This window comes from Salvia hispanica, chromosome 2, assembly GCF_029641045.1.
Source record: "Salvia hispanica isolate PSC_SH4W2 chromosome 2, Shi_PSC_v1, whole genome shotgun sequence".
Classification (NCBI taxonomy): domain Eukaryota; kingdom Viridiplantae; phylum Streptophyta; class Magnoliopsida; order Lamiales; family Lamiaceae; genus Salvia; species Salvia hispanica.
The window spans coordinates 37,060,295-37,074,295 of NC_142693.1; the positions used below are offsets into that span (position 1 = coordinate 37,060,295).

Here is a 14,001-nt window from a genome sequence, read left to right on the forward strand (position 1 = left end):
GTACTCCCCATTTTTCCTTTTTGTTCGTCCGCCAATAAATGTCTCATTTCACTTTTATTATATTTGGTAAATGGACTCTACATTTTTCTCACTCATTTCAATCACATTTTATTATAAAACTTTAAATTAGGAATTTAGAGCAGTCTATTTGTAGTAGCCATACATTCCATTAACTTTTCATGAGGTATTTAGAAACCTTCAATCATGATATCAATATATTTATTGCAATTATACATGAGGTATTTAGAGCAGTCGCCATACATTGATGCAAAAATGAGCAGTAGGGTTTGTGAAAACTGAAGCTAAGCTTGCTTCTCAACTTCAAGAGCAATTTCATTACGGCGATTGAATGGGAGTGCGAAAGGCGGGTTGTACTGCACAAGACAAAGATATAGCATGGTTATAACATGGATTTATTTGTCTGCTTGAACTACAAAATTACCTGTGCAACTTCTACAGAGGCGCCGTCTTTCACTCTGTATTCATGATCTTTCTTCAGTAGCTCCCTCAGCGTTGATTCGCGACGTGCAACTTCATCGTCAGTAACAAATCCTGGCTCATATACAAGTGGAATCCTTATTTCTCGAACCATCTATACTTCTGCGTGAGCCAAATTCTCCAAACAAAGTTGGAAGGCTAACCTGAAAACGCAACAACTGCAACGATCCGTTTTGGCACCTCTTTGATAGTCACAGATGAATCCTTCGGCAATGGTAAGTCGGAACCATACTTTGAGGGCATGATGAATGACATCTTCCACTTATCTTCATCTTCCACCTAAACGGAATCCAATCACAACGAAGTTATGCAAGATAAATTCATCAAGAAGTTAGACATTGATTTTGTTTCTCAAACAGAAAACAGATAAATGATCCAGGTGAAAAATGTACTCTTCTGGTTATCACTGGGGTAGTCATATCCATTTTCTCTCCTTCTGCTTCATATCTAACCCGACGAGTAAGAACTGGTGTAGTCATCTCCATTGACTTCTCTTTAGTGTTCTGAATTCAACACGGAGAACGAGCATCAAATGACAGCACTAGCAACGGTATTCATGTTAAGCCGGTAAGAATCACTTCTTGTACTACCTTACCAAACAAGTACTCAGCCAACACGTTGAAAGATCGAGATGCACCAGCAAAATCAAACCCGTAATTCCCAGGCATCGTTGTTTCAGCTATAAAATAAGACTGCTTCGGCCCGTGTGGAACAATATGCAGAGACAGAGAGAGGAGATAATCACAAAAAGCAAAAAAAGAACAACACATTTTATAGTAAAATAGTACTCCATACAATATGCTCAAACTCCCTCTTGAAGACAACAAACTTTGAACAATATGCTCAACATTACAAATAAGTTACATATCAACAAAACTATGGTGCTACTACACCACAAACAATATCAGTACAAACTAAATTTGAGAGGAAAGAATGCATACCTCAACTTCTCTTATTTCGTACCGATCATTGCGCTTCAAAACCTTAAATTCCACAGTCTCAATATCCGGCACTTGAGTCAACCAAGAAATACAGTATAACATTAGTATTTTACAAAAAACAAAAAAATGTGTTGATCAACATGAAAATTGGAAAGTTGCAGCAACTAAATTGAAGAGTACCAGACATCAACGCTTCCTCTAAATTCCTGCTCTCGAACCTCCTACTCGGGAACACGTATCTCGCCGTCTCTGTAGCCAAATCCGTCAACACTGAGAGCAATCGAGAAACCAAGAAAACAGCAACAAACATCAAAACTCAAAATATCTTCACAAGGGTGTTTAAGAAAACTGCACGAAATTTAATAACTGATTACAGCGCTGAGAGAGTGAAGAAGTCTGAGCTGCGATAGCAAGGACGAGGGAGCCGCGGGCTTCAAGAGGCGACGTGGCTGCCCTTCGTGTGGTGTCGTTAGTTTTCGCCATCGAATTTATTGGACGTGAATATGAATTCATAGTTTTGAGAATTGGGTTTTGAAAGGCGGGGATCGAAGAAGGGCTGAGTAGATTCATTTTGTTCATCTTTGAGAATTGAAGGAGCGGAGTGTTACAATTACAGAGCTTTCTGGTTTTTCCAATAAGTTAGTTTTTCCGGTTGAGTTGTGTGGTAATCTTTACTTCCACAATTTCAATTTTATGTTACTTCCTTTTCCATTTCCTTTTTCTTTTTTTCTTTTTCTTTTTCATTTTCTTTTTTCTTTTAATTTTTCCATTTCCTTCAAAATTCAAATATAACTATGAAACGAAATTATCCAAATTGCACATTTTACCCTTCCTTTTTTTTATTCCTTCAACACAAAAGAGACCATCTTATTACAAAATATAAACGGAACTTCTTCTGTCTTTTCATTTTGGGACATCACAAAGTAAATGATGTATTCCAAATTTCTTTTTAGCAAAAATTAACTCTTATTCTCTGTCTATAAAATACAAATATGATTCCAAATTTTGACGTTTGTTTTTTGGAATAAGGCCGATATTTAAAAAGCGAAACATTCATACGATTTAGATATTTTGTAGTGTGACATCCTCAGCAAATAAATACTAGAGTAAAACCCATGGTGAAGAGGAGATATGAAATAGTGAATCAGATCCATAAATCTTGGTATATGAATGGTGATATAATGTTCGAATGGAATAATGTTTTTCTTTGGATACTAGTACTTACCATTAACAAAATGAGATTGATTTTCCTCCATAATCCAATCCTAAGGTATGATTATTGGTAGTATAATTTTCCCACTTCAGTTGCTGTAGAAGATCACCAACATTCAAATCAATTTGTAATATGATGATAATAAAATTAAGAGGGAACATCATTTTTGGTCCAAGAACTTTGTCAAAGTATCATTTTAGGTCCATAAACTTTGAAAATATCATTTGAGGTCCATCAACTATGGAGTAATATCATTTGAAGTATTTTTTTACTATTTCCAAATTTTTTTGGACGAAAATACCCTCAATATTTTTAAGGGTATATATTTTTAATAAACTTATGATATACTCATATTTTTCATAAATATCTTTACTATATATTTTTGATGAATTTTCTAAATATAATTTGACCTTCAATATTATCACTTAATTTTGTGACATGCAAGAAATAATCCTTATTCAATTTTTTTATTCTTAAAGAAGTTTTATATTCAATTTTAAAATTCTTTAATATAAATAATTGAAGAAGCAATTTAACTTGCATGTCACAAAATTAAGTGATAATATTGAAGGTCAAATTATATTTAGAAAAATCGTCAAAAATATATTGTAAAGATATTTATAAAAAATATGAGTATATGATAAGTTTATTAAAAATATATACCCTTTAACGTATTGAGGGTATTTTCGTCCAGAAAAACTTGAAAATAGTAAAAGAGTACTTCAAATGATATTATCCCATAGTTAATGGACCTCAAATGATATTTTCAAAGTTCACGGACCTAAAATGATACTTTGGCAAAGTTCGTGGACCAAAAAAGAAGTTCCCTCTAAAATTAAAATGTCGGTATGAGTGTGGTTATACATTTCAGAATCAAGACGGATAATATGAACACGAAACCATTTAACTTTACAAAATTAAAACCCAGCTTCGCAACTTGTATCTTCTACATTTATTTATGTAACTTTCCCCCCTTATTTATGTACTGAAAAATCTCTTATTAATACCATTCGACATCAGCTTTGCTAAAATAGCTAGAGTCGAAATTACAGATGAACTAATTGTACAAAAATACTAAGTAGTATAAACGAAATTAAAAACAGAAGCTAAAAAGGCTCGCCCACCAGACTATATTTACTTCATGTTCACGAATCAATTGAATACAAAGCCATATTACATTAAAGAATTAAGTCTGCTTATACGCAGGCAAATAGTAAACTATTCAACAAAATACACACAGACTCACGATTAATCGGCCATAAAAGGCGCCCCTACAGATGTATCTGCTTGAGTTCCTCAACACACCCATATACCTGCCAAAAATAAATTTGAGATTCTCAGAACAACAAAAAAGCAACTAACCTCAATGTATCGGTATTGTTATTACAAACTGAAACTAGAAACTAAAGACCAAAAACTAAACAAAATTAAATGGTGGTACACTTACTTAAAACTATTAGTGTTAGAAGTAACGACAGCAGGAATAATAGGGGGTGCTTTCTGAAAGAAATAAAGCTTTTTTGCCTGAGATCCCTAATCCAGCTGCTTGACTGCAAGGCCAAAGCAGAGATCTGAGCACGTGGTAGATAAACATTACTGACTACAGAAGCTGACCTTAGGCGAGCAAGATATCTCTGTCGTGATGAAAATATAACCATAAGAACAAGCACAGAATGATCTATAAAAGTGACTGATAATAAAGGAGGAATAAACTGCCATATAAACTTCCATGTTCAGCTGTGGAAATTTCAATTTGGACGTCAAAGTTCAATAATCATCAAAGGCTATGCACCGAAAGAAAGCTATGCTTACGCTATTCAAACTCTACTCTACCCTGAGGATTGACCACCAATGAATTAACTTTCCCAACCTATATAGCATTATAATTGACAGTATTGACGTTGTGCATGACATCTTTACCCTAGTTGATATCAATAATGGTCTAAAGTTATATCCCAATAGACTTAACATGCCATATCTGTGTTCGTAGGGACACAATTCTTTTTAGATGCATATGATTATGGATGATTCTGAACGCATCACGTTTGTACAGCATAATTAAGTAAATCATGTTTTATTTTCATATATCTCAAAGCCCTCTGTTAAGTGGATAATGATAACTGAAAACTATAGGTGTTCATAGTTGAGAGAAAAAAATACTTCTCCCACATTTACTTTCTACTGAAAGTGAAGTCATGGTATTACTTTTACACAAAATTATCTATTTTTAACACCATGGGTAGGATAAGAATGTCAAATATCTAAAAGATGGTAAAATTTTTGTCTAGAAGGAGACGGCAACATTTCTTAGCCCATTTAATGTAAATATGAATATATAGATATTTAATAACAAATAGTGCAGCCATTTTTCCCACCCAAATGCACATAATATATTTGGAAAGTAATATTTTTGTGTTAATATTTCCTAGACTATATCTTTATTATCATTGTTTCACCTTCACAAAAGAAAGCTATCAGTGTATCATTCCATTAAATAACCTAACCAATAATATTTCATTTAATATATATGCATATGCTATTAGTTACCTGCATCCTACGCTGAGAATTTCTGTATATCGGAGATCTCTGTTCATCCCCGTCTTTTAACCTCTTTGTGAAGCTTCTGGTGGCCTTCTTCCCATATATGGTCAATAAATTTCCAAAGGTACCAAAAATGTTCATTCTCCCATAATAGTCCCTCAACTTATTATCCTGCAAGTAGCTTCTAGCTTCTGGCCCACTAGCTTCCAAATCCCAAGTCACTGCTTCATCATATCTGATATAATTAGCCTCCTGAAGAGAAGATGAAGACCTGAAATCCAAATTTGTTGGACAATTCTCCTTCAAGTCCAAATTATGTTCCACGAAACTCACAGTTTCACCAACTTTCTCCCCGTTATTATCTTCCCCGGAACTCGTTGAAATTGCAGGATCAAGAAACCTTCTCAAAAAACCATTGTCCTCGTGTTCCTTGTCTGCTATGTGTTTAACAGGCTTTTTCCCTGAAAGGAAAAATGCCAACCCATTTCGGTCTTGTTCATTTAGGTGCATATTCCTCAACGAGTTACCCAATGATGCGCTCATTGTTTGTTCCACAAGGATTATATGTTCTCTAATAGCCCTAATAAATTGCAGGTGTCTCATGATCACCGTTTGCTTCACTTGAGACTTATCAGCAAAGGCCAGCATATTTACTTCTCTCTCAAAGTCTTCAAGCTGCAGTCACAAACAAAAACACATGAGTCAAAAATATAATGAAATGGTCAATTCTACTTTCACTAAAAACACCTGCCATTTTGCTGTCTCCAGAGCAGTAGCAAGATCACGCGTATGATGATCCATCGAGATCGGGAGTTTTCCATCTTTGTGATCCCCTTGAATAAGACTTTGTTCATGCAGTAGACGGCGATATATTGACTCCATTCTGAGTTAAAAAATGAACAGATAGTATGCTTTTCATGAAAGGGGTGATGGAAATGAATCGTCATTGTTAAAAAGGGAGATGTAAAATCCCAGCCAAACTAAATAGCACCTTCAAAAATGCATAACGTGCCATGCCTGTATATGATGAAACTATGAGTAATTCAAGCGTAAACAATTTGCATAAAACTCAATAAGATAAACGAAATTATGAGAGTGAAGCTGACATTCACTCAAGTAATTAATCATATTACCAAATTTGCAACAACGAGTTAACGAATGAAGCCTAATTCAACATTTACAAGCGAGAATACCGAATAAACAACCAATCTACTTGGACCACAAAAAAACACATTTAACAGAGAGAGAGAGAGAGACCGATCGGTAGAGTCTTGCACCACTTCGGCGGCGGCGAACAAGGGGTCTGACTCCCATTCACGCATGACGGCCCCAACTTTCAGATAATCAATTTAATCATTGAAGCATTTAGCTCAAGTGTTTCAGTTGGGGGAAAGGATTGGTTATTTTAGGTAGGGAAAGACCGAGGACAAAATTGGAAACTCATGTTCATATTTTTTTCATTTTTTCCTTTTTATTCAGTACTTTTACTTCCTTTTTATAAATTAAATTATTTATTTAAAAATTTACTACTCCATATAAACCATGATTTCTAAAATAATTAATCATAGCCTAAAAAATAAACGGACTTTAATTTATTATGTCGACTTCTTCCCCAAACCACAGATACAATTCTAATTTCTATCGACCCTCCATTTATTTATTCCATTCATTCTCTGAGCCGAATCGTTCAAACTCCATTTTCAATCAATTTTCTGGAAGATCGTATCAGTATTTCGCCACAAAACAGAGAAAACCGATGGATTGGATGCTGTAATGTCTGATTTTTCTCCTTCCTCTATTTATTTACCCTTTCATTGAAAGGGCCAATGTTTTGTTCATATCTAACTTTGGGTATTAACTTGCAGGTAGCTGTTATTTGCACGATAGAAGCTGAAGATAGGTACGGTAAAGTTGTAGACAGAAATCAATTTCTACGATTTCCATTCGGTTCAACCGAATTCCACCAGATAACAAGCTTGTTAGCCGTCGCCCCAACCTCACCCTCGTCACCCCCTTCGAGTAGTAATCACAGACTCGCCGTGGCTCCTGCCCAGTCGCTTAGGTCAATCTGCAATTAATCAGGTAAGCTAAGAATTCTCCGACAGATTGTTTGTATCTCAATCAGCTCATCCATAGCCATAGGTTTCCTGTTTATGCAAAATTCTTTTGCAAATGATATGCCTTATTCTGTTGGCTGTAATTGGTGTTTGTTCAGTTAACAATCAATTTCGTTTATAATTTTGTAATTCTGCTTTCGATTTCTGTTCCCATATGTTTCCATCAATTTTGTGTTCTGAAATTTATTCTATTTCTGTATGTTATTCTGGGGTTGGGGTTGTTGGGGTAGGTCACTCATTTGCCCATGAGTGTTTGGCCTTCTGGACGGACAAATCAAGCCAAAATAGAATAGGATGTCTAGTACTCCTAATCATAGTATCTGAGAGTTGTCTGTTTTATTCGAAGTGCTTGTGTTCTCTTTACTGTTCAAGAAAAATCGGAGTAAACATTTTGATTCGTATATTTGTTCCTACTATAATACCCAAACCCATACACACATGGAAACGGCAGAGCGCAGAAACACAAATATTCCTAACACAAGTTGTTTTTCTCTTCATGCAAACAAATTAAATAAAATTTTAAAGATAATAGACTACCATTTTATCTGAGTTTTCAGATAGGCCCAATCAGCCGGCACTGAAGCAAGCATGATGACTTCATCAGGTTCGCTAATCCATCGCCTTGTGCCCTACTTTTCTGCCCAAATCCGTCGGAATTCCAGGCTTCTCAGTTCCTCCTCCGCCCTCCGAGAATCTGTGATTTCTTCCTCAGAATCTCCTTCTCCCTCGACCGACACAGTTCATTTGACCAACAACTGTGTTAGGGTAACTTTTTTTTCCATCCTTGAAACATCTATTGAAAAAACAGAATTAGATTTTGTCTGTAATCTTTTTTTCGAGCTAATCATATGTATATGGAATGATATTTTCATGTAGAGAATGAAAGAGTTGCAAGCTGAAGAGCCCAGTATGAAGCTGTTGCGCTTGAGTATAGAAGCTGGCGGTTGCTCTGGTTTTCAGTATAACTTTTCACTTGACGATAAGACCAATAATGATGACAGGTTATTGGATTTCATTTTTTACTCAAGAGTTTACTTGTGGCTGTTTCCACCCATTTTAGGGCAGATGAACTATACTAAATTTTGAGGCTTTGTTGATCCAGGATCTTTGAGCAAGATGGAGTTAAATTGGTGGTTGATAATATTTCGTTTGACTTTGTGAAAGGGGCTACTGTTGATTATGTTGACGAGCTTATCCGCTCTGCTTTTCAGGTCCGTTTGTGGTAGATGCTTATTTCTATTGTACTTTAATCACTGCTGTTATCAATCCATTGCCAGTAAAGTCTGGATCTTATCATGCTAGTCCTATATGTATACCGTTAGAATAGCTAACAAATTCTGTTCACTGTATTTTCTGAGATTCTGCACCTATGAGATGATACATTTTGGAAGTAACATAACTAAGAACTCGTCAGCAAGTTATATAGTTTTAGTACTTGCATCAACTTTTGGATTTTTTTAATGAGGAAGTATTCTGACGTTGGAGCAAGAATTTGAACTGATGCATCAGTTCTATTGTCTAATTTGACGTGATGTTCCTTTTCAAAGTCATAGAAGTTCTATTGTCTAATTTGACGTGATGTTCCTTTTCAAAGTCATAGAAGTTCTAAGATATTACAATCAATCCAGATTTTTGCAAACATTTACATCCATGTATGTGAAGTCGTCAGATTCACTTATCTGCTTTAATTCTTTGTATTTTCTTTTATTACTTTCGTAATTTCTAAAGTTGCAAAGTGAAATCTGAGTACTGGTCTCGTGTTATTTTACATAAGATATGGAAACTATGCCTTTTTCATACTTCCATCTAAATACAAAACCCTCCTAGATTTTGAAAGAGTTCTTTTTGTTATTTTTTTACACTTTGCTCATTACAATTGTTTCTTTCCTCCTTCCCATACCCCTCCTGCTCATAATTGTCAATGTTTCAAAATTCATCCAACTATCTGTATCCTGTCACCCTTTTGGCAGTCATTTCACAATTTATATTACCATTTCTGTCCCCTTGGTCCCAGTGTAAACACAACACTCTATTAGATATTTTGAAGCCTTATACATGGTGATTCATTATGTATTTGAGGTGTTTCTTTCTTCACCGCTTTTTGGTTTCACAAATTACTTGTGTACAATAGCTTCTTGGTAACCTAACACTTCCTTGCTGTTTGCTAGAATATTGATCTTGAAGGTCACCTGCTTATAACACCGGTTATGAATTTATGATTTTGATTTTGATTTTGATTTCAACCGCAATTAGAATTAGCCAATTGCTGGCTCTGAATAACGAGCTCAGCAACCCTTGATTTCTTCAGAGTAATTTGGATACCTGAGAACCATAACCTTGTTATGGTTTAAAAAATTGCATCTTTCTAACTGCAAATTTTCCATATGAAACTCCAATTTGTCTAGCATACAATTGTGTTTGGTCTTTTCTTCTTACAACCCCGTTGCTAGACTGAGATTTCTGATCATTAGTGTAGTTGCTTTGATTGCGATTTACTTGGAACACATAGTGTCATCATCATGTCAATGAAATTGTTACTGAACAGAACATTGGTTCACAACATTTGATCTATTTCTAGTAGCATAACCATAGCATAGCTAGGCCTGCCCAAAGTTGTTGGGCCTCACAAGCTTTTTTGTTCATTTCCAATAAATTTGACTTGATTGCGTCTATAAACACCCCTTAAGGGTTCATTGTTAGGCAGTGGGAGGGATAAGTACTCAAAAAATTAATTATCTATCCATGTTCGGATTCTCTTTTGTTGTATATTTATCAAGGGAAAATAAGGGATAAGAAAAAATCTCTCCCTCTAAATCCCTTAGAGTTATCAATAAAAAAGTTCACCTTTTTGCATTTCTCTTTTTCACTCTCATGGAGAATAATAATTTCACACTGTAACGGTGATACCTCATGATAATTGTGTAGATAGATGCAAAATAAACATTAGTTGAATACTGGTTTTTGGTTGCTCCACTACGACCAATGAACCCTTTAGATAGAATCCAAACTAATCTACCATATACTTTGATGAATTGATTATTTTTCATCTTATTTGACCATCTTATTCTTCAAATATCCAATCATATGACAGTTTATCCTGTCACTCAAAGTAAACGCCCTCTTACCATTTCAATATGCAGGTATCTACAAATCCGAGCGCAGTGGGTGGCTGTAGCTGTAAAAGCTCCTTCATGGTGAAATAGCTATCTTAGCTGAGGAGGGAGACATTGCCCGAGATGTCAATGATTTGCACGACTAACCAAATTTATTTTGATGCTGATTTAGTGTTGTATACAGGAACAAGTCAAAAACACAACTCATACTATCACTCTCCCCCCCTGCTAGAATATAGAAGACACCTCGTTGTCAGGTGAAATTGATTGCTCATACAATATATGATGCATTTGTCTTACAAACAGCAGAAACTGAGAAAGTCTCAGTTCTCTTTTTGCTGAGTAGTTGCAGTTCTGCAATGATTAATGGCCATTGTATACATGTATAGGAGTAGTCTTATGCATTTTAGGCAATTTTGTACCCTTCATTAGTGCTTCTTCATTTCAAACACCATAGCAATTTTCTTGCATAATAAATTACTGGACGGTGAGTGAAGCCATGATCATGTAGTCATATCACATGTTTCGTAGGTTCATCGGATATTGATGTTTGTCCTTCAAAATCAATAAGGAGTTGAGATGCTGCTCCATTTGTTTAGTTTCCTTGCATTTCTTTTCTCTGTGTTGAAGAAATACAAAATATGTTTTTTAAAAGCAAATCTATTTTATACATCTAAATAATCAACAAAATATTTAAGCATTACATGGATTGATTAATAAGGCAATAACTGTCAAAATTGTCCTAAACCGACGTAAAAGTCTTTGAATATTTTGTGTCGCCAATAATGTCAGTGTACGGATATGTTACACTGAAGTTATATTATCCATACAACAACCATGTTATTTTCAATCAAAACGAATAGAAACCACCACAAGGTTTTGTAATACATTGCCATTAAACATTTCTCATTCGATTTTTCTATTTGCGCCTTCATTTCCTTCATCTTCTGTCTCCGTACTCTTTGTGGACGGCTCGCGCCTGCATTAATATTGTTGCTTGACCATCCGCTCCTTTGCCTATATATGGTGCATTGGTCGTGCATGGCGAACTTTGATCTCTTCAGATCACTATCCGACCACTTCTCATAGACTAATATAGTGGCACACCTTCTCCAAGGTCTTCATGTTTTCATCCTGATATAAATCCTGTCTCACTGGAGTTCATCTTCCATTGGGTTTCCACGTGGTTGTATAACACAAAATTTCTGCATCCAGTTTACTCAATCAAAGTGGGCTCGAAGAATACAAGCCTTGCAGCCAATTGAGCCTTCAGGATCCGTTCCTCGCTGTATCTACCAACTACCCCTTTTTGCCAAAAAGACCGAGCTTTTTAATTAGGAGTTAGCAATGAATGGATATTTGCTAACGTCGGTATAGCATTCAAAGACCATTCAGGTTTTTTCCACTAAATATGACATTGTAAGTCACGGCCTAAGGGAATCTCCGCTTGATCGGATTAAAGTTGGAATACATTGAGACCTTGGGGAGACGACGAACGAAGACTGGGTGATGCAGAGTGTGACACCAAATCTAGAGGACGCCGGACGCCCAATTTATTTGAAACATTGGAAAAATTGGAGAAAAATTGGAAAGAATATGAACGGTGGATTTTCAGGATCAAAGTATAGGGTGGTAGGATCGACTCTAAGAGACCTAAGCCAATTATGGAGTTGAATTTCATATGCGATGTTTGGATTGGAGTTGTTTAGGTCCACTGTAGAGAATATAAAAAAAAGTTGGAAGGATTTTTGTTGATAATTTGGAAGAATTTAGAATGTCGAGCTAATTGAAGTTTATAAACTCGAATTAGACACACTAGGGTTTGGAGCCCTAAGTTAATTTTGAATTTCAATTGACTAAATATATCCAAATTAGAAGAATCAAATTCACTTCCTATCCAAAGATTGAAACAATATTGCAATTTTAAAACAATAAGATTCAAAATTTGAGATTTAAATAGCAACTATCTCATGAAGTACATATACATGCATCAGTATTAATGAAATGATTAGGGTTTTGAAATCACAAATGCATGTAATCTGCATATGGGGGTAATTAATTAGAAAATGTTTATTGATGAATTGTCATAAAAATGTGTGGAATGGAATATGATTACATTACATATATTAACATGGAAAAAATTGAGTGGCGGCAAATAATGGAAATATGAAGCACTCAAAAAAATCAACAACTGTTCTGAATCCTAGCGGCGGCTCTCCTCCCTTCATCCACGAGCGCCGCCCTCGCCGACGTAATCCCTCCGCTCCTGACGGCGGCGTCGAACACCGTGGAATCGATCCAGTCCTTGAGGAAATCCTCCTGCCCCCACATGTCCGGTACCCACACCCTCCCAGCCACCTCCCTCCGGTGCCTCTTCAGCCTCTCCCGCCCGCTCTCCGCGTCCGCGCTGCTACTTGCAGCCTCGGCCTCGGCGATCGATGGACGATCTCTCCGCTTCTCGTGCCCTAACTTCGATGCAATCTGCTTCTCCTCCATTTTTTCAGATCGATCGAGCAGGCACGCACAACCACTAAATGCTCTCTTTAGATGTTTGTTTGGATGTGTCATGTGTGTCAGTGTGTGTGTATTAATATAGATAGAGAAAATGAATGTGAGAATGAATGGTATGCTGAAAGTGTACGTGTATCTATTGAGATTCTTTTCGAATTTGTGTGGGTTCGCTTTTCTTCCAAAAAAGAGAGGCTATGGTTGCAAATTGGAATAGTCCCACACACAAAACCTTTCTTTCTTTCTTTCTACACTATTATTGCCTCCACCACCATCACAACTTTTATTCATCACACCCAGCAATTTCATTAATTACATTTTCATCCTTCTATTTTATTAACCCAACATTATGGCTCTAGATTCATTATTACATGCTTCATCCCTCCAATAGAAATAAGTACTTTAAGGACGGCACCAAATTTTAATTTGTAATTAGTAAAGTAAGTCAGAATGAGAAAATGTAGTTGAAACAATGTCAGTAGATGGTGAGACCTACATTATTGAATTGTGAAAAAGTTTCCAACTATGCGACGAGAAGAGTATGCAAGGAGAGGGTTCATATCAGAACATATACGTTTGGTTAAAATGAAAATTATATCAATTCGATGATACATATATTAATACTATCAACTAATTTACAAAATATATGAATAACTGACTCAATATTAGCTTGTTGATTTATGAATATCAATAGTGATAATAACTTATACATTTTGTAATATAAACAAATATAAATGTATCAAATAACTACTTCTATTTTAGTCAATATATCAGTTCGAAAGTGAACCAAGCTCATTCTATAATGCATTATTCCATAGCTTTCCCGCGTAAAGGAGGAGGGAAAGAGACGTAGATATTGGAGGGTAATAAATTAGTAGAAAAGAATTGGTACTGGTATTAGTTGCAGCCAATCAAATCAATTATTTATTATCAAGATGGGGACTTGCTTGGATGCAACTTTCATCATAGATATTTTCTGTCTGCTAGCCATCGCCTTCAATAATTTTCGAATCATTATTACTTGATCAATTTTCACGGTTCGTTTCTTTTTCATTTATTTTTATTTGTTT

General features: G+C 35.6%; 3 protein-coding genes and 1 pseudogene across 10 annotated transcripts; 1 reads left to right on the top strand and 3 right to left on the bottom strand.

The window, feature by feature from the left end:
* Positions 1–187: 187 nt before the first annotated feature.
* On the bottom strand, positions 188–2,101 carry LOC148932314 (SOUL heme-binding family protein). The gene is made up of 8 exons (XM_089064359.1): positions 1,814–2,101; positions 1,620–1,709; positions 1,440–1,510; positions 1,089–1,190; positions 891–1,001; positions 642–777; positions 443–552; positions 188–374 (listed from the first exon to the last, which is right to left on the bottom strand). The coding sequence occupies exons 1-8, from the start codon at positions 2,016–2,018 to the stop codon at positions 303–305; spliced, it is 897 nt and encodes a 298-aa protein (XP_088920485.1). The 5' UTR covers positions 2,019–2,101; the 3' UTR covers positions 188–302.
* A 1,644-nt stretch (positions 2,102–3,745) lies between these two features.
* On the bottom strand, positions 3,746–6,598 carry LOC148932315 (uncharacterized). Of its 7 annotated transcripts, none has more exons than XM_089065580.1 (6): positions 6,451–6,598; positions 5,941–6,076; positions 5,200–5,868; positions 4,267–4,286; positions 4,100–4,202; positions 3,746–3,965 (listed from the first exon to the last, which is right to left on the bottom strand). In XM_089065580.1, exons 1-5 carry the CDS (start codon positions 6,513–6,515, stop codon positions 4,115–4,117), a joined length of 978 nt encoding a protein of 325 aa, XP_088921706.1. In that variant the 5' UTR covers positions 6,516–6,598; the 3' UTR covers positions 3,746–3,965; positions 4,100–4,114. The 7 variants fall into 7 exon arrangements, with proteins under 7 accessions (XP_088921706.1, XP_088921704.1, XP_088921705.1 ...); XM_089065578.1 differs by adding an exon at positions 6,185–6,210 and having other exon boundaries at positions 4,100–4,286; positions 6,451–6,555; XM_089065579.1 differs by lacking the exon at positions 4,267–4,286.
* A 194-nt stretch (positions 6,599–6,792) lies between these two features.
* LOC148932316 (iron-sulfur assembly protein IscA-like 2, mitochondrial) lies at positions 6,793–11,021 on the top strand. Of its 2 annotated transcripts, none has more exons than XM_089065583.1 (6): positions 6,793–6,968; positions 7,059–7,275; positions 7,868–8,075; positions 8,187–8,311; positions 8,413–8,521; positions 10,451–11,021. In XM_089065583.1, exons 3-6 carry the CDS (start codon positions 7,899–7,901, stop codon positions 10,511–10,513), a joined length of 474 nt encoding a protein of 157 aa, XP_088921709.1. In that variant the 5' UTR covers positions 6,793–6,968; positions 7,059–7,275; positions 7,868–7,898; the 3' UTR covers positions 10,514–11,021. The 2 variants fall into 2 exon arrangements, with proteins under 2 accessions (XP_088921709.1, XP_088921708.1); XM_089065582.1 differs by having other exon boundaries at positions 6,793–6,963.
* A 1,454-nt stretch (positions 11,022–12,475) lies between these two features.
* Positions 12,476–13,150, bottom strand: LOC148932317 (protein BIC1 pseudogene; annotated as a pseudogene).
* Between the last annotated feature and the right edge of the window lie 851 nt (positions 13,151–14,001).

Bases quoted from the DNA above. Each gene is read 5' to 3' on its own strand.
- LOC148932315 (XM_089065575.1), bottom strand. From the start codon at position 6,515: ATGCGTGAATGGGAGTCAGACCCCTTGTTCGCCGCCGCCGAAGTGGTG. The intron at 5,869-5,940 runs GTGTTTTTAGTG...TTGTGACTGCAG, and splicing joins TGGAGACAGCAAAATGGCAG to CTTGAAGACTTTGAGAGAGA. The intron at 4,287-5,199 runs GTAACTAATAGC...TCATCACGACAG, and splicing joins ATTCTCAGCGTAGGATGCAG to AGATATCTTGCTCGCCTAAG.
- LOC148932314 (XM_089064359.1), bottom strand. From the start codon at position 2,018: ATGAACAAAATGAATCTACTCAGCCCTTCTTCGATCCCCGCCTTTCAA. The intron at 1,710-1,813 runs GTAATCAGTTAT...GATTGCTCTCAG, and splicing joins TTCTTCACTCTCTCAGCGCT to TGTTGACGGATTTGGCTACA. The intron at 375-442 runs GTAATTTTGTAG...TGTCTTGTGCAG, and splicing joins CCTCTGTAGAAGTTGCACAG to TACAACCCGCCTTTCGCACT.
- LOC148932316 (XM_089065583.1), top strand. From the start codon at position 7,899: ATGATGACTTCATCAGGTTCGCTAATCCATCGCCTTGTGCCCTACTTT. The intron at 8,076-8,186 runs GTAACTTTTTTT...ATTTTCATGTAG, and splicing joins TGACCAACAACTGTGTTAGG to AGAATGAAAGAGTTGCAAGC. The intron at 8,312-8,412 runs GTTATTGGATTT...TTGTTGATCCAG, and splicing joins AAGACCAATAATGATGACAG to GATCTTTGAGCAAGATGGAG.